General features: G+C 44.6%; 1 protein-coding gene across 3 annotated transcripts in view; it reads right to left on the reverse strand.

Annotated features, from left to right (window-relative positions):
• Positions 1-18,478, reverse strand: part of LOC115775990 (zinc finger MIZ domain-containing protein 2-like) — a 36,384-nt gene extending 17,906 nt beyond the window's left edge. The window contains exons 1-13 of one of the 3 annotated variants that reach the window (XM_030723555.1): positions 18,022-18,478; positions 10,317-10,403; positions 9,204-9,318; positions 8,891-9,099; positions 8,461-8,620; positions 7,397-7,639; positions 7,111-7,270; positions 5,959-6,080; positions 5,698-5,790; positions 5,187-5,376; positions 3,652-3,793; positions 3,397-3,475; positions 2,997-3,128 (exon numbers count right to left, since the gene is read on the reverse strand). In XM_030723555.1, coding sequence (XP_030579415.1) covers positions 2,997-3,128; positions 3,397-3,475; positions 3,652-3,793; positions 5,187-5,376; positions 5,698-5,790; positions 5,959-6,080; positions 7,111-7,270; positions 7,397-7,639; positions 8,461-8,620; positions 8,891-9,099; positions 9,204-9,318; positions 10,317-10,366 — 1,695 coding nt within the window. In that variant the 5' untranslated portion in view covers positions 10,367-10,403; positions 18,022-18,478. Of the gene's footprint in view, positions 1-2,996; positions 3,129-3,396; positions 3,476-3,651; positions 3,794-5,186; positions 5,377-5,697; positions 5,791-5,958; positions 6,081-7,110; positions 7,271-7,396; positions 7,640-8,460; positions 8,621-8,890; positions 9,100-9,203; positions 9,319-10,316; positions 10,404-17,885 lie in introns of those variants that run through there. The other 2 variants (XM_030723554.1, XM_030723553.1) reach the window with 2 other exon arrangements.
• Between the last annotated feature and the right edge of the window lie 272 nt (positions 18,479-18,750).

Below are 18,750 nucleotides of genomic sequence, written 5' to 3' on the forward strand. Positions count from 1 at the left end.
CTATGGTCATTACAGTTTCATTGATGGCTGCAGGCATTACATAGAGCATTGTGACATATTAATTAGTGGGCACTCACCGACGCCACCTAGTGGAAGCGGGAGACGATCGACGCGAAGTACGGCTAGCCTGCTGAGCCGTCAGCAGCCGGGTGAGCCAGCTACTCTCTCGTCTGCGAGAACCTCCGAGCGCGGTTCGGCTGGAGCGTGCCACGGGTCGACGCGCAGCTTGGCTGGAGCGCGCCAGGGGTCGACGCGCGCCGGGTGCGAGGGCCCGCTCATCGCCGCTTGCGGCTTTAATTATTATTATTTTTTTTTTTTTTTTTTTTTTTTTTTTATTATTCAGGCAAATGAATTGGCTTTTTGGGGGCTTTATCATATTCAAAAACTCATGAAACTTGGCACATGCGTCACACCTGGTGAAAATTTAAGTATTTTAATGGGCTCGGGCAAGGGCGCGCCCAAATGGCTCGCTAGCGCCCCCTAAACTGGAGCCCCACCGCTGTGTTTCACGTACATGAATGAAACTTCATACACATGTATATCATGTCCAGGCGCACAAAAAATCCTCTTGGAGCCATGCCCTAAACCCAACAGGAAGTCCGCTATTTTGAATTAATTATGCAAATTTGGCGATTTGCAGCCCTCACACTTTTTCTAATAACTCAGAGGTTTTAGACGTTATCATCTTCATATTTGGTTTGTCTAACCTACACCCCCAGGGGAATGTAAATCTCGAAAATGGTGAGTTTTTGCCAAGGGGGAGGGGTCCTTATGCCCCTTTGAACTTTGATCATTCGCCATGAAATTTTGATTGCCTCTCATTCATACCTACATGATCCAATGTGCATCAAACTTCTCCAGTAGGATGAGGGTGCCCCCCTGAACACATACATATGACAATATTTAATATCAGTCGCAGCGCCACCTAGTGGGAACAGGAAATGTCATATTTTACACTTGGAGGTCCAGCTCCAAGGTGGTTTAGCAGAACCATCTCAAATTTCACCTGGAAAGCCTTAAGAACTTGGACTTACTGTGTTTTCAAAACTGTGACTTTTTGACAAAAGGGCGTGACCCTTATGGGACGGCAAAGTTCGATGATTCGCCATGAACACAAAAATGGCTGTAACTCAAAGCCAACTTGCCCAATCTGGCTCAAACGTCAGTGGTGTGATAAGCATGCTGCCCTGAACACATTCATATGCATAAAGTCCATAAACGTTAGAGCGCCGCCTAGTGGCAGCTCGGAATATCTTAAAATAGCATGTTTTTTGAGTAGCCCCGGAGCTACGTTTTATCTACATGTATGAAAATGTACAGGCTCATGTAACATCCTAAGACGTACAAAAAAGTCTCTTGGACCCATACCCCAAACCCTACAGGAAGTCGGCCATCTTCAATTGAAGGTGTCAATTTTTGCGATTTCCACGCCTGCTATTTGAACGAACTCGTCCTAGGGCATTTCACCCACTGACACCAAATTGGCTCCAGATCATCTACATAAGTAGCCCATCAAATCTTGTGGAAATCTTTAAAAAATATTAAACGGCCTTGTCACACCAGGCCATTAAATTTGGCCTTTGTTTTTCTCCCTCACCACCAAAATTGTTTGTGCACTTGTTCGCACATGCTTTGTCTGATCAGGCTGAAAATTTAATCACTCATGTACACACCCAGGCTGAATCCATAACTACAGATTCAAGACTGTAGGCGCAATAGCGCCCCCTACAGAAGCAAATGAAAATTTGTATGACCGTCCACAGAATTAGTTTTGCTCTGAAATACATGAAATATCTTTCACCATTCCTTACAAAATCCTCATCTATTTGATAAGCCTCCTGCCCTGAACACATTGATATGCATAAAGTCCATAAACGTTAGAGCGCCCCCTACTGGCAGCTTTAAATATCATAATATACCATGTTTTTTAGCTAGCCCCTGAGTTACATTTTATCTACAGCTCTGAAATTTTGCACACTCATGTAACATCCTAAGACATACAAAAAAGTCTCTTGGAGCCATACTCCAAACCCTACAGGAAGTCCAGCATCTTCAATTGAAAGTGTCAATTTTTGTCAATTTTTGCCATTTTCAGGCCTGCTATTTGAATGAACTCCTCCTAGGGCATTTCACCCAGTGAGACCAAATTGGCTCCACATCATCTAGCCAAACAGCCCATCAAATATTGTGGAAATCTTGACAAAATATTAAACGGTGTTGTCACACCAGGCCATTGAAGTTGGCTTTCATTTTTCTCAATGGCGACCAAAATTGTTTGGGCACGTGTTCGTACATGCTTTGCCCGATCTGCCTGAAAATGTAATCACTCATGTACACAGCCACTCTGAACCCATAACTATGGATTCAAGGCTATACGTAGCTGCAAGAGCGCCCCCTACAGAAGCAAATGAAATTTTGTATAGCATCCACAAACTTAGTTTCTCGGAAATGTATGAAAATGTGTTTCAACATTCTTGACATCATCCTGATCAAAACAGTCTATCAGACCCATGCCCTATTTTGCATGCTGGAGCCGTGACCCCCCCCCCAAATATTCCATTGCGTCTATGCCGAGAGCAAAAGATATCTTTTCCTATAAAAGAATTCAACTTTCTTCAGACCTTCTGTACACCATCACGATCAAACGACCTCCGAGTGCGGCACGGGTCGACGAGCGCCACGGGTCGACGCGCAGGGAGTGCGAGGGCCCGATATCACCGCTTGCGGTTTTAATTTTGATTAAATTCCCTTTTGAAATTTATTTTCCCAGTTTTTACTGTTTAGTTTAATTTTTTTTAAATAATTTTTTGCATGTTACTTTATTATATAGGTCTTCATTTTTTTATGTCAGAATGTATAATTTTGTGAAAATTTCTCAATGTCACATTTACTGTTTCTTATTTAATTTATTCATGTATTAATGTTTCATTATCATTAGTACATAAACACTGGAGCGTGTGTGTGTGTGTGTGTCAGTGTCCATGTGCTGCTCTTACGCAGCAGCAGGCGGTGACGGTGATCTGGATGGTGTTCCTGCCCGGCTGACACACTTGTTTCAGGTACAAAGGCTTATGGGAAGTTTTGTTGTCGCCTCGTTCGATGGTGAGAGGAGTCGCGTTCACACTCACCTGAAGAGGAAGAGGAGCAAACAGCTGAGGGATCATCTTCATGAACTCAAATAAACTGGAACTGACTGACTCTTCTCTTTTCATATTCTCTCTCATATTTGAGGCTCTGGAGTGATTTGGGGACAAATTAAGACCTTTGAACCTTGAAGGCATCACCGTGGATCACATGATGCAGATTTTGATTATTTTAGCCAAAATCATCAACATGAGGATAAAAAAACCCTGAAAATTAGAATAAATTCTAACAACTGCTGGAAGGAGGTCAGACCTGGACGGAGGCGGGCCAGTTGGTGTTCATCTGTCGATCCTCATGGTGGTAACACTTAAACTGGAGCTCCAGGTCAGGTCTGACACACACACACACACACACACACACACACACACACACACACACACACACACACACACACACACACACACACACACACACACACACACAGAAAATAAATTAGCTCTCTGAAGGAAACAGTGACCTTTAAAGTGCAGATTAGAAAAGTGTGTGTGTGTGTGTGTGTGTGTGTACCTCATGATGAGTGTTTTGTAGACGGACTCTCTCAGCTGGAAGACGTGGTTGCTGACGGCCAGGTTGTGCTCTAATCTGAATGGCTCTAGGACCACGCCGTCCCTCACTGGGAAGGTCAGCCGCAGGTCATCACTGGGGTTACCTGCAAACAGGAAGTCATCAGTCACACACCCAAACATTTGCTGACATCATTACACAGAACAGAAGAAAAAAGAAGACTGAAAATAATCAGATTATTTTACTGCTAATCTGATTATTTCATGAGTATAATATATATATATATATATATATATATATATATATATATATATATATATATATATATATATATATATATAAATGACTTTACTTCCTTGACAATACCCAGATCACAGTACTGAAATCATCTGACTGAAATGTAAACATACAAATAAATGGTTCTCTTAGTAAAAGTAAAAATGATTTCTTTCACAAAAGATCCCTTAATTTGACCAATTTTACTAATAATAGTCTGAATCTTTGTTTTACAGTAATCTGATTATTTTATAATCATGACTGATTAATGAAAACAAAATAAATGTATCTGGAGCTTGAAAAAAGGGCAACTGGACTTCTTTTCAGTCGCCCTTTTTTCCAAGCTCCAGAGACTACTATGCCCTGGATGACTGAGAATCTACACAGACATAACATAAATGCAGAGGTCAAAATAACATTACAGGCCCACGTCATAACAGAAAACCCTTCAGCTGACATTTTATTAGCTTCTGCAAAACTATTCTGCCTTAATTTGCCCTAAACATTTAACCAAATACTATTAGTTCCCAGTTATTATTAGTCATAGTAAAGATATAATACATATTCCAACAAAAATATGGTTTTAATATTAACAATACTCAGTAAATCAGATCAATTTTAAGCATGCTGTAAGAGACTGATATTCTGTGATTATCTACAAATACATTTTGGTAACCACATCCTGGAACAAACACAAAGCATTTCCATATCAAACAAATCAGAGAAAGTACACACTGCACTCTTGCACTGCATAAAGTCTTTCTGTTTAAATAATCAACAGCAAAAAGCCACATACAGTGCACACATACAAGGAATACACATCATAATACATAATACATACGTAATGCACCCATACTACATAATCTGCTTATATCATGCATTATGTGTAACATCACTATAATCTTAAGGCAACATGTACAAAACAATGCAAACATGTTTATTTTTGAGTAATATTGCTGAGCAGTAGGTATGGCTTTAATTTTGCTCAATGATGAGTCATAGTCTGTACAATTTATGTCCATGACTCATTCCTGACCAACATGATAGACAACACTCAGCCAATCAGAAGTTGGCATCGCAGGCTAATCAATAAGGCTGCAGCCAAGAACTGATGTTACTATAAAGAGACTCTTTGTGATTGATGATTGAGTTTAGTGATCCATCCATCCATCCTCTTCCACCCCTTTCAGATTGAGACTGATTATTGATCGTGTGTGTGTGTGTGTGTGTGTGTGTGTGTGTGTGTGTGTGTGTGTGTATACCTGTTGGTGGGGGAGGGGCCAGGCCAGCCATGTTGGGTTTGATGTCAGGCAGAAAGGAAGTGGGCGTTGGCTTGACGTCGTTGTTGCCAGGCGACATGTAGGGTGGAGCCATGGAGCTGCTGGGGGTGATGGGAGGAGTCGGGTTTCCAGGAACCGGAGATGAGGGGTAACCTGGCAACCCTCGCCCCGGCTAAAGGAGAGGGACACAGAGAAAACAAAAATCTGACCTCAAAGTGAGCTCAGTGTGAGCGCAGCAAAGCTCAGGCTGCTCTAAACAGTAAACAGTCAGTTTAACACAGTATTTTTCTGCTGTGGGATCTGTATGATGTCATCATGTCATTGAGCCGGGTGTGAAAAACTTTTTATTCACATTAAATCAAAGTGGGAGTGACTGATATTTCCCATCTTCGTAAACACAAAAGTTACAGCGTGTACACAAACAGGCACATGCACACACACACACGCACACACACACACACACACACACACACACACACACAGGTCTTCTCACCCCAGACGGCTGGTTAAAGGAGTTGTAGACTCCACCGGCGCCCCCTGCTGTCAGAGTGTTTAAACCTCCTCCCTGACCGTTAAACTGGTCCTGCTGCACAAACAGCGCAAAAACTCAGTTACTGATCAACCATCTGTTAATCACTACATTTGGATTATTATTCATGTATTCAGTGCTGTGATTATTGATTATTTCATCATCAATTGATCACTTTACTAGCTCTCTGATTATCAAGAAAACAACACTGTTAAAGCTGCTCACTTTGTAGTACTGAGAGCTGGGAGGTCCGGAGGGGGGGTACTGCGGGGGGAGGGGCATCTTATGGCTCTGATAGGATGGGGAGGAGCCAGAGCGCTGAGGGGCGGGGCCTGGACCACCGGGACCTGCAGGTAAATAGGTGAAAAGGTCCATAAAGAGCTGAATGATCTTTTTTCACTCATTTTCATGTTCCGGTAAAATTAACACATGCAGCAAAGATGGTAAAAACAACTTTTAAAGAAATGTTTATGATTTTTCACAACCAAGCAACTACATTTATTTAAACCTACATTCAACCAACTGGAAAACACACCACACACACACACACACACACACACACACACACACACACACACACACACACACACACACACACACACACACACACACACACACACACACGTCAGTTTATAATCCTGTGTGTTGGGATTTTGTGAAATTAAAGTTCAGGCCATTCCTGTTTCTCAGCAGATTAATGATGGAGGTCAGAAGATGTTAATAAGATCCCCTCAGACTTTCACAGTACCAAACGTGACCTCTGTCATGGTTACTTTCACGTCAAAACTCAAAGAAAAGGCAGAAAATTTTAAAGCAGAACAACAGACAGTCAGTGAGCCAATAATAGACATTACAACATTACAACAATAAGGATCCTGATGTCTGAATAATGTAACTTTAACATGTTACCACATTAAAGAAGATCCGTCTCAGTCCAAACTGAAACAGCACGTTCAGTATTTTCCAAACCAGCTGCTCTGTAAAATATGCCCAATTATCCAGCAGCAGCTCCTGTGTGACATTTTTCATTAACTGCACAGACAACCAGAAAAAGCTGCTGCTTCTCAGTGATGTTCTTCAACCTCTTTTCTCATTTCTGAGCAGGGTTAAACTCCGCTGTAGGAGTCGTTTATGCAACCTGCACCCGCCTCTGTAACCATCTGGAATACAGACCGGCCTTTCACAGCTGGAGATTAGTACAAAAACCACGCTGAGGTCACTTCCTGTCTCCTGGACATTATGTTGTAATAGTTGGGACTGTAAGTGTTGGTTGCAGGTTTTGCTCTCTTTCTGATTAAAATCTGATGTTAGAGGCATGTGAAATAAAACAAATGGCATCCTCTTAAGGAGCCCTTAACCTGTCTGCAAATGTCCTACCTGGGTGGTACTGCATGTTGGGGCCCGAGTAGGGGCCAGGCCCGGCATGTCCTCCTCCACTTGCACCGGGCATGGAGCCACCGGCGCCTCCGGGACCCGGCATGACATTCACGCTGGAACCGACGGGAACGCCGTACTGCTGTGACATTCCTGGGAACGACTGAGGATGGGACAGGTTCGGACACAGGTGTTTGTGTATTCATTCAGTGTGAATTCATTAACACAGTATAAACTGAAAATGTGCTCCAACACAGTAAACTCAGATGACCAAGCAGACGAGTCTCACCTCTGAGCTGTACGGCCGTTTGAGGCCCTGCGGGGGCCTCAGATGTCCCTGCTGTGGTCCAGGGCCATAGTTTGGGTGCTGGGGGACCCTCTGTGGGCCCCCTCCAGGTCCGTACATGGGGCCCATTGAGGGGGGACCTCTGGTAGGGCCTGGACCAGGTCCCATACCACCAGGAGCCATGCCAGGAGGGCCGCGAGGGCCGGAGTGAGCCATGAACTGGTTATTGTAGGGCGGACCACCCATCTGAGACAAAAACAAATTTATCAGTGATGTCATTACACAGGACTGCTGCAGGTGTGAGTCAGCATGGTACCATGTTAGCATGGTGGTCAGGTGACCTTATACCATAAGGTGGAAACTGTGTGATGACTCATGATATCCTGAAGCGTGGTTGGTTTTTCTTTGCGTTATGAACATGGCGTCTGCTCTGATGCTGACATTTGAGAAAATTCACACAAAAAATACATCAAAACATTGACCAGTATGCTTTAATTTTTGGCACTGTTTAGTTTTACCACATTTATAAAATCCATAAATAAAAAATAATTATCAGCAAAAATGGGTGGGAAAAGAAAAAAAAAAAAAAAAAAAAAAAACTAACTCAGGTTTCATTTATGGCAGAAACATCATTAAATATTTAAATCACAGCGTTTGGACTTTATCTGAATGAATGTTTGTCGACAGAGTGACGCCCACATTGACAGGACCCACAGTTTTAAAATGAATTCCCTCACAGCACAGATTGCGCCGACCACAATGCTAACTGACTCAAATTATGAGGTAATTCTGAAATTTCGGGTCAAACAGGCTCAGGCTGTCTTTATAGCTGCTTACAGCTGACCCATATTTCTGAAAGGAGTTGGAGTTTTGAGTTATGGAGATGATTTTACCCCAAATCATGCAGTTGATGTCTTGTTGCTGTTGGTCTCTCTGTTTAGTCTGCAGTTTTAATCTGCAGTAAAATCAACACCACCTCCAAGGGGTGACCAGCAGAGGGAGCTCTGACCCAGTCTAAAGGTGCCTGCACTGGCCCCTGCAGCCAGTGACCCCTCCTTTTGGCTCACCTGTCCGTAGTTCATCTCCTGGTTTTGTTTCTCTTGGATGGCAGCGACGGTTGCTGTAGCAGTGGCGGTTGCTGTGGCGGCAGCAGCAGCTACGGCGGCGGCCGCAGCAGCCTGGGTGAAGTCGGCGGAGCCTCTGGAGCCTCCGGGGTTCGATGGATAGCTGGAAACAGTTTAGATGTTTGTGAGTGAACTTCTATTTGCTTCTCTACTGCAGTAAACACATAAAATCACTGATGATCGGAGGCGTTGCCTGAAATCTACTCTTGATCATATCTGAACGAGAGGGTGGAGCGTGGTTGGTAAACTTCCCCCAAACAACCACCCTGAGGACTGAAAAATGCAGCTCCTGTAATTTCCACCAGAGGCTCCAGCAGTGAGTTTGGGTAAAATGGGCTAAATGAATAAATCAATCTGAAATAAAAACACCCACCTCCCCGTGTACCCCCCGGGTCCTCCTGCGTAGCCTCCACCGGTCCGGCCATACATGCCCTGGTTCATGTAACCTTTGCTGGGCTCTCCGTAGCCCTGCTGGCCCATGTAGCCTCCGGGTCCGCCAGCCATGCCTGGCCCCCCAGGGCCCTGCATCATGGGCCCCCCACCTGGGTTGGCCCCGGGTCCCATCACACCTCCACCCAGACCCTGATAAATGAAACAGATTCATCAGACGGGATGTGAAATCTATAAACATCTGTTTTAATGCTGTTCCAAAGGTGTCACGGCCTTTCTGTTGGGTGATGTCATACCTGGCTGGCCGAAGGATTGGTGACTCCCCAAACAGTGGTGACCACGGAGAGGGATCCTGTGGGCTGATTGGTGGGCTGCTGCCAGCTGGAGGGGTCGTAGGGGTACGAGCCGTCGCTGCAGACACAAGGAGAGGGAGGCGGCATTTGTTAATCACGTGATCAGAGCGACGTCTGAGCCTCAGAAAAACATCCCAGGGTTTGTTTTTTTCATTCCAGGAGAGGATGTTCCTGTTCCTTTATAAGAGCAGCTGAGCAGACAGAGCACCCTAATTTACACATATAGGTTAAAAAAAAACCAAACAAAACAAACAGTCCAATTATGAGCTAAGATGATTTATGGATGTAAATAAATAATATTTAGACTCCAGCCAATGGTGACCATTTACGATATCTATCTATCTATCTATCTATCTATCTATAGCTATATATAAAAACTATATAGTCAAAAATATGAGGTGGTTTTGGAATATAAAAATTACCCAACAAACCAGTTATGGGATCAAAATATTAAAAGAAAAAAGACAAAGATATTGCTCATCTATATATTGACGAGCCATTTTGACCAAAAATTATGAGATAAAAAGTTAAAATTATGGAGATTTTTTTTTTAATAATAGATAAACATGATGAGATGAAATAATAAAACAGACAATAGTGGCAGTGGCGCAGTGGGTAGGCGCTCACTTAAAGCACATTGCCTAACGGTAGCGCCGGTCTGGCTGCATGACTGCAGATGCTCGTCTCTGGATGAGTGATCTGGAACGATCATTTCGTTGTGTGCCTTGTGGGCACAGTGACAATGAGTTGAATCTAACAAAATCTGACAAAAACAGACTATTGCTGTAAATAAACTGACTTTGTTCAGTTTATTGTGTTGACTTTTATGGGATCTAAAATCAAATTTATGACATTAAAAACTGATGAGACAGAATTTTGTCTCAATAGTTTCAGGATACAAATCAAACATTTTAAAGCCTAAGAATTTTTTATTGATTCAAATATGAGATACAAAATAAAGATGTGTAATTAAGACAGCTCTGTGTGTGTGTGTGTGTGTGTGTGTGTGTGTGTGTGTGTGTGTGTGTGTGTGTGTGTGTGCGCGTGTATATATACCTGTGTGGGTTGGTGGGGAGTCCAGCCTTCATCTGGTTTAGAGGGTTCATGGTGGGCGGAGCCAATCAGACAGAAACAGACAGAGTCCTGAAAGACAGATGGACATTGTCTCCAATCAGCTGATTCAGACTCAGGTACAAACTACATTTCCCATCTGCCTCTCTGCACACAGGAAGGAATGGACATCACATTCACGAGCTCCATTCTCTCGCTAATCCCTTACCGATTGATCAGAATACACCAGAGGGAAGTGATTATATGCTGTGGGTTAATGATTTACACAAAAAACAATATTCTGATCATCAATAATTATTACCGATTTCCTATGAAAAAAGACAAAAATTAGTTTGAGAACAGAAATGTTTCTGCTTTAATGTTTATCCACGAGTCACTGTGGAGAGTAGAAGAAAGCGAGCAGACGGTCTGATCAGATCCAACAGGAAGTTCCTTTTAACTGTGAACTCAGGTAACCAGCCTGGGAGGATGCACACAGTCTTTGATATGGGTGTGCTGAACGTTTATAACTCATGGAATAATTTAATCTGCTTTATGATCCAGTTAAACTGGTTTTCAGCCAGTGAAACTTTTCTTTCAGCCAGGTGAGCTGATGCTTCTCCTGACTCAGAACTTGCCTTTTGGGTTTGTGGTTCCTGTGATTTCTGACAGTGTCTGTTCAACTTCAATCATGAAACCCACATTTACCACAGCAGGTAAGGTGCAGGAGGGGGTACACAGTGATCAGTGAAGGCAAAGATGGTTATTTGTGACTGCCGGATGAACTGAAATGTCGCCATGACTGAGTTAACGAAAGCCAAATTATAAAACTTCCTAAAACCTCTCCAGGGGTTCAGAAACACCTGTCGGTGAACCAATCAGTGTCAGGTATGTTGAGACTCAGCCCACACAGGTGAGAGAGACAGGCTGCAGGTATGCCAGGTAAAGCTCTTCAGTGCAAAGTGAAACCAAAAGGAGCAGGATCAGAATCGGAGCAGTGAGCGTTCCTCAGCCATACTTAAAGAAGTCAGGCTTGTCGACACCCTGACACACTGCAGTCCGATCACGTGAGCAGGACGCCATCTTCAGCATCTGAGAGGAGAAGGAGGGCACCGTTTATTTAGGAGATAACGGCACCTTCTCCACTACAACCTGCTGAGCGAGCTCCTCTGCAGACTTTTCACCAATGACCAGCTTCAGCGTTTGAGTCTCTGAGGTTGATCGCCTGATGGGCGGTGGCTGATTATCCTTGATCACTGATTGATTCAATCTCCTGTGAATCTGCAGGTAATTTTTTTTCTTCATGATCGCTTCCTGTCAGGGCTGAACGCTGATGCTCATACAGGTGAGGTATGAGTCACAGCTCACCTTTTTTGGTGTCTCCCAGAAGAAAAATGGGTGAATGGGTGAGGTGGGGCATTGTTTGCTTTGATTTCATGAAACTTCTGCACAAATGACTAACAGAGTAAACATTCAGTCCACAAACGCTGGAGCTGATGACTGCACCACGAAGGAGCATGTTGCTCGTGTGACTCACAGCCACGGCGAGTCACAGACACACAAAAACCTGATTTTCTGCTTTCAATCAGAGCTGCACGATCTTCACATATCCAACGATTCCTGGTGAAAGAAGAAAGCACCTGATTCACGAGCAGCACCGAGAGTGAAACCTCTGTACCAGGAGCCAACAGGGAGCCAGCTGTGAGGGAGGGGCCTGATTGTGAGCGCTGAATGAGCTCCGTAAGCTCACAGTAAGCTGCAATTACCTGTCCCTACAGGTGCTCTTCAGTGTTTTGGCTGCTATGACGCAGCATCCACATTGAATAAAGTTTACATCATCCAGTCTGAATAATTTCCAGGTCCAAATGTTCCTTCAGGTCCCAAAAGCAAACAGACAGCAGATTTTTTTTTTTCTGGTGTTTCTGCAGAACAGGTAGAAACACCTGGCTGAAATTTACCTGCAGACCTGTTACACCTGACAGGAGCCACCTGAACCTAAACCTAGAAACTACCAGGTCCACATTTACGTCACTGCAGTCCGGGGTTCGAGCATCAACAAACTCCACTTTTCCAGTTCAGGCTAACGAGGTGGGGGTGAGACATGAAAACTCCACACAGAAAAGCCAGATGGTGTATTCGAACCCAAGATCTTCTTGCTGTGAGTATTCACCATGGTAACGGGTAAACAAAGAACAGAGCCTCTAGTGCTGACCATGATTCTGACGTTAGAGACGGGAGGGGAGGAAAGAGTCATTTTAAGCAGCTCGGTGGCTCTGTCCTCATCACAGGCTGAATAAAGTTGATTTTGTCAGCTGAATCTGATTAATCAGACTCAGCTGTGAGCTGACGGGGCAAGATGTAGAGAAACGGCTCAGACACTTTACTGACGGATGCCGAGACCCAGATAGCAGCAGACTCCCAGTTAGTTTGATCCAATAAATCTGTCTGTGCAGCAGTTTATGAGCATTTCATTTTTCAGTAATTATTCAGTAACTCTGAATGTTCTGATGGGCTGCAACAGCCTCGCTTTATCCAGCTCTCATTATTTCTGCCATTACTGGATAAACTCTGAGTTCATGTTCCACTGAGAACATTTCTAATGTGATCTATTGACAGCATCACTGAGCTCTCTGAGGTCAGAAGTCAGTAATGAATGGAAATTTGATGAGTGAACCAAACATGTTAGCAGAAACATGTCAGCTGTTACAGAGTTTAAATATTTGGGAGGATGACAAATTTTAAAATGCATCGTGTCAGGAAAAATGAAACCATTATGAACGGATCGGGATGGAACGAGCTGAGAAATGACCAGAGCTGAACTGGATCTGTCCTGCTAACCAGGCGGACTCCAACCTGGACCCTGTCTGCTGCCCCTTTATAGAGCCTATGATTCCTTCGGGTGGATTCAGTTCTGGTCGACCCACTGAGAATATGTCGAGGTTCAGACTTGTATAACCTTTATCTGAATCTCAGACTATGAACAGATTTCAAGATGAAATGTAATCAGATTACAATCACACTGTCTGCAGCTGCTTTAAAAAGTCACTTTATATCCATTTACTGTAGTTTCAGTCTGAAAGTCATTTCAGCCTCATCTTCACTCAGATCTTCATCTCCAAGATCCAGCACACACACGTTTATCCATCAGTGTGACTGATGATCGGTCACTGATTCAATTCAATTCAGTTTTATTTATATAGCACCAAATCACAAAAACAGTCACCTCAAGACACTTTATATTGTTAAGACCCTGCAATAATACAGAGAAAACCCAACAATCAGACCCCTATTAGCAAGCAACTGGTGACAGTGGGAAGGAAAAACTCCCTTTTAACAGGAAGAAACCTGCAGCAGAGCCGGGCTCAGGGAGGGGCAGTCATCTGCAACGACCAGCTGGGGGGTGAGGGGAGGGAGACAGGAGTGTCTCAGTGTGTTATTCAGATCAGTGTGATGTAAACAGTGATTCTACATTAAATGTAATCAGATTACAATCAGCTGCATTACTTTCCAGAGTCTCACAGCTACAAAGATGAAACAAGAGGTCTAGCTGATAATCACTGATGGAACTGCTGTTGTATACTGATGACTGATTATTAAAGCCATCACGTGACTAACGTCTAAATGGGGTTTCAGTGTTTGTAGAAACTCGTGCAGATGAATTCTCTCCACTCTGACAGCAACCTTATCAACGATGAAATGAAACCGAGTGTCGGTTAGCCAGTTCAGGTACAGCAGGAGGGGGAGGAGTCAGAAGGAACACCTGGCAGCGAGCAGGTTAAGTTCACAGAGTCTGTTACTAAGGTGACTGACTCAAGAGTTTAAGTTAACCTTCTTTCTGGAACAGGAAACCCAGAGATTCTCTAATCTCTGGGTTAACAAACTCAGAGCTGCTTCCTGGCTGAGCGCCCAGATGTGGAACCAGCCCACATTTTCAACAGGAACTCAAGAGGTTCCAGCTTTGGGTCCAACAGCTTTCCGGTGCCAAAAAGGTGATTCCGTTTATTGGAAGTGTTTCCGGTTCAAGATGGGGCCAGAAATAAATTAGTGGAAAAGTTAAAGCTACTTTAGCTGCTCCCTTATCCACAGCAGGTCGCTCCATATTTGATTTGGCAGATTTTTTTTTTTTTACGCTGGATATGCTTCCTGATGCAACTCCCAAGGGATGTGTGTCTCCCCCAGAGGAGAGCATGATGGTGGAAAAGTGGAAAAATAAGGAGAGGGGTTCAAAAGGAAAAAACTTGTGTGTTTGTAACGTGAAAGTTTTACACGATGGAAATGAAAGGAAAACTCTTTTTAATGTTGTTTCCCCGTAGATGGAATGTGGGCAGTGACAGACGATTTGTCACGTAATGTGGTGACAGACCAGAACCAAAAGTGTGTCTCTAACATCTGATAAGACCAGCAGGAAGCAGCAATTCAAGCATTTCGGCCTGAACTTCATCATAACCAGTGATTCACCACCACCTTCATCATCCCTTTCAGCATGATGGGTGAATTTCCTCTGAAAGAAACCTGAGTCACAAACTGAGGTTTGAGGAGATGATTAAAGATCGCAGAGGAGGAGCAACAGTAGAACACGCAAAGGTTCAACAAATATTCAAAGGCAGAGAAGCGTCTGGGTGTGCAGACTTCAGCTGATGCCAGCCGGCAGAGAAACAAAGAAATCTTCACTGTAAAAAGAAAACCTCTCAGCTCTTGATCACACATGAGGAGCTGCTAACATCAGTGAGAAAAAGGTGCTGAGAATCTGATAGAGCGAAAAACAGATAAGTCCTGAGGCCGATACATTAAAGGACTGTTCTGCTGTGTTCTTAATAATCTGATCAGCGTGTCTCTGTGGGTCAGGCTGACGCCACACACTCGACAAAACAGTGTTTATCACGACAAAAAGTCCCTTCAGCTTAAAAAAAAAAAAAAAAAAAAAAACCCATCATGGATCAAAAACAATCTGACTTTTTTGTCCTTGTAAATGTGCCTGCTCGCTCTCATTTTTACAGCTTTAACCGTTAAAATTCTCAGTGTTTCCTCTGAATTTAACACCCTTTAATGTTTGTTCCCCCCAATGCTCCTGATGCACTGTATGTGCACTGGTTTCAGAGCAATACACAAAGCTTGTGAGCATCACTGCATTAGGTTCCAGTGCAGGTTAAACTGGTTTTTCTGTTTGAATAAATCCATAAACTGATGCATGAAATTCAACAGAACGCTGGAAACAACACGTTTGATGCTCAAACTCTCCGGAGGAAGAACCCAAAAACCTTAATGTGTCCCCAGCAATGATGAAAGGAAACCAGCATGTGAAGCTACAGTGAGAAAAAAGGCTGAGAGCAGATCTTCATCCAGTGAGTAAAAGCTGCCTCTGAGACAGAAAGTCCTTCCAGGTGTTTGCCCCTCGCAGAACCACAACAAAGAGCTGGTGGATGTACACTGGAGGCGTCTGGAGGGTCGGCAGGTAAATAAAAACTCCTCGTTTCTCTGAATCTCTAGGATGGAGGTGGAGTGACTGAAGTCAGCCTGACCCACTGACACATTCACAGGAAACTCAGCAGGGTGAAATAAAGTCTTTTAGTCACTTACAGTCATCACAATTTTCTCCACAGTAGCCCTGGGTTTAAATCCTGAGGTTTGAGAAGCTTCAGGTAGAAAATGTTTGTTTCTGTGCTCTAATTTCTCACAACTTCCTCAGTTGATCACAGTCAGTTTACCTCATTGATTCCTCACACTCACCTGCTGAACTCTGGATTATTCTGAGCCATCAAACACCAGAGCCACATGTCAGCCTATAATCCATCTGTAACTGATTATCAGCTGCAGAAAACAGCTGGAGCTTCATTGGATTGGTGAGAGTATTTTTGTCCCTGCAGACTATCTGAAGAGGAACAGCTGAGAGTTAAAAACACACCTGGAGTCACCTGCTGATAACGCTCTCCTTTAACTGGCAGATTAGCGTGGACTTTGGTGTGAAGGTGTCCAACAGGAAGAGTGCTACAAACCCTGACTTTTTTTAAAAAACACAAAGGCACCGCACAACTGACAACGCCACCAGTTTAGCTCCGCCTACAAAGCACGCTGTCACAAACATTACCCAGGTGTGTAAGCTGTCAGTAATTCTGATTAGCCTGAGCTAACAAGCCGCTTGTTTCACACGTAAACAAAGTCCAGCAAGGAAAAGGATGAATGCAATTATTTACACGACTGGAAAGTTTAAAGTTGACAAACACACCTGAACTCAGTCAGGTGAAGCCATCTGATTACAGCAGTTTATCTCAGCAACTGACTCACCTGAGCTCAGTTTTACTCTCACTCATACCTCAAAGATAAATCACACTTAAATCTAAAACACAAAAGACTTTGAAATCAGGAATGATTTCAGTTAGCTGGGACCATCTCTCTCGCACACACAGATACCTGCTGATCAGTCACATACAATCAAATCCTAAAATCTCACTGTGCGCCAAACTGGAGCTCTGCCTTCTTAGTGCAATGAAACGCACGCAGCCATATTACTGGTCAGATAGTTGCATTAAAAATGCAACAAAAGACTCCCAACAGCACAAACACGGTTCAGAAGTCCAGTTAGCTGAGGTGAAGCCCAGCAGACAGCTAGCGGCTACAGCCGCCCATGTCGCCATACACCTGTCAATCAGAGAGGCCACGACCCCAATAATGCAAACTTTATTTAAACAGGTGAGTTATTGACACATTCTCCCTATACAGCTGTTATGAAGGGGGAAATTAGCTGCAGAGACCAAAGCAGTTTTTGTATCAGGATGTAAACCTGTTTATTTCTGCTGGAAAGTTTTAACATGGGAGTCTATGGGGACTGGCTCACTGTGGCGCCTCTGCTGGCCGTCAGAGGAACTGCGGGCAGGTGTTTGGGTGGTGCTAGTTTTAAAAGGTACCTCCACCTGTGCGGAGCAGCCCATTTAAATGCTAATGGACTTTTGAGTGCAGTTATTAAACAGCGTCTCTGACATTCGTGCTCCGGCCCTGAAGCGGTTGCAGCTGTGAACAATATGAACGGAGCTAAACCGGTTTCAGTCTGCTCGCGTGCACGCTGCGCACGCAAGCGCCTAATAACTGGTCAAAGACTGAAATTCGTGCTAAAACATGCCGAACGCCTGTCGCTGGCTCCGTCAGCCCTCCGCCCGCACGGATGGAAACAAAATGAGTGTCAGAAGACATTTTGAGTCCTCGCGGTGTTGCAACCAGGCGGAGGAGGGGCGCTGATGCTAACATGCTAACTAGCAGGCAGCTGCTGCTCCAGCCGCCTGGAAGTGCGGCTCCTCCGGCCGCAGCTCGTTAGCACCGCCGCCTAGCATTCGTTGCTAACACCGACAGCAGTCCTCTGCGTCTAAGCAGTGGGACACATTTCACAGAGTTCTGCTATTAAAATGGATGCAGCGTGAGGCAGAAAACGGCTGCTGGTGTTCTTAATCCAACAGGAACAAAGAATTTTTATCGTTTCCATACTTGCTTCTGAGCTAGCACGTTAGCCTAGCTATCTGTGACAATGGAACGCGGCGAGGCTAACTGTAAGACACATGCTAGCTTCTTCCTCCACAGAACACTCACCTGACGGTCGGCGAGGTGCACCTACGCACCGATTAGCCCCAAAGTGATCCGATTATCGATACGGTTCCCTGATCGAGGCCGCGTGCCTGTCACCCACACACACGTACGGTCACAGCTGGTCCCCGCAGCTGCCTACCTCCTTACTCCCCCGCTGTCCGTGCCCTGCTCCGGGGCTCCGCAATCTGCTCTTCTCGGAGCCTCCGGAGCATTAAGAACTGCGGCCTCCCGAAGCGTCCACGGCCAGGGAGCTCCCCCAGAGACGGCCCAAATATCCGGCAAAAAAGTCCCAATAAAATCCTGGCAGTGAGGCCGAGATTCAAAGCCCGCAGCTTGGTCAGCTAGCGCTGCCTGCCGCCGGCCTCTGCGTCCAATTATCCGGTTTGAGGAGGAGACACCATCCCCCGCAGCTCCAGGAGGTTTTCACACGGGAGAGCAGAGCCGATCCAGCGGGCCTAATTACTCTGTTGAGCCGTTTCAGTTTGGTTCCTCTGCATCGCTGATCGCTGCCGGCCAGCAGGTTAAACCGGAGAGATATCCACACAGGCGAGAGAGAGAGAGAGAGATCCACACACAGGAGAGAGAGAGACATCCACACACAGGAGAGAGAGAGACATCCACACACAGGAGAGAGAGAGAGAGAGACATCCACACACAGGAGAGAGAGAGAGAGAGACATCCACACACAGGAGAGAGAGAGAGAGAGACATCAACACACAGGAGAGAGAGAGAGAGAGACATCAACACACAGGAGAGAGAGAGAGAGATTATGGGGTGGCTGTAGCTCAGGAGGTAGAGCAGGTCACCTACTGATCGGAAGGTCGGCGGTAGCGTTGGAGTGTGAATGTGTATAATAAAAAGCACTTAG

This window comes from Archocentrus centrarchus, unplaced genomic scaffold (genome assembly GCF_007364275.1).
Source record: "Archocentrus centrarchus isolate MPI-CPG fArcCen1 unplaced genomic scaffold, fArcCen1 scaffold_26_ctg1, whole genome shotgun sequence".
Lineage (NCBI taxonomy): Eukaryota > Metazoa > Chordata > Actinopteri > Cichliformes > Cichlidae > Archocentrus > Archocentrus centrarchus.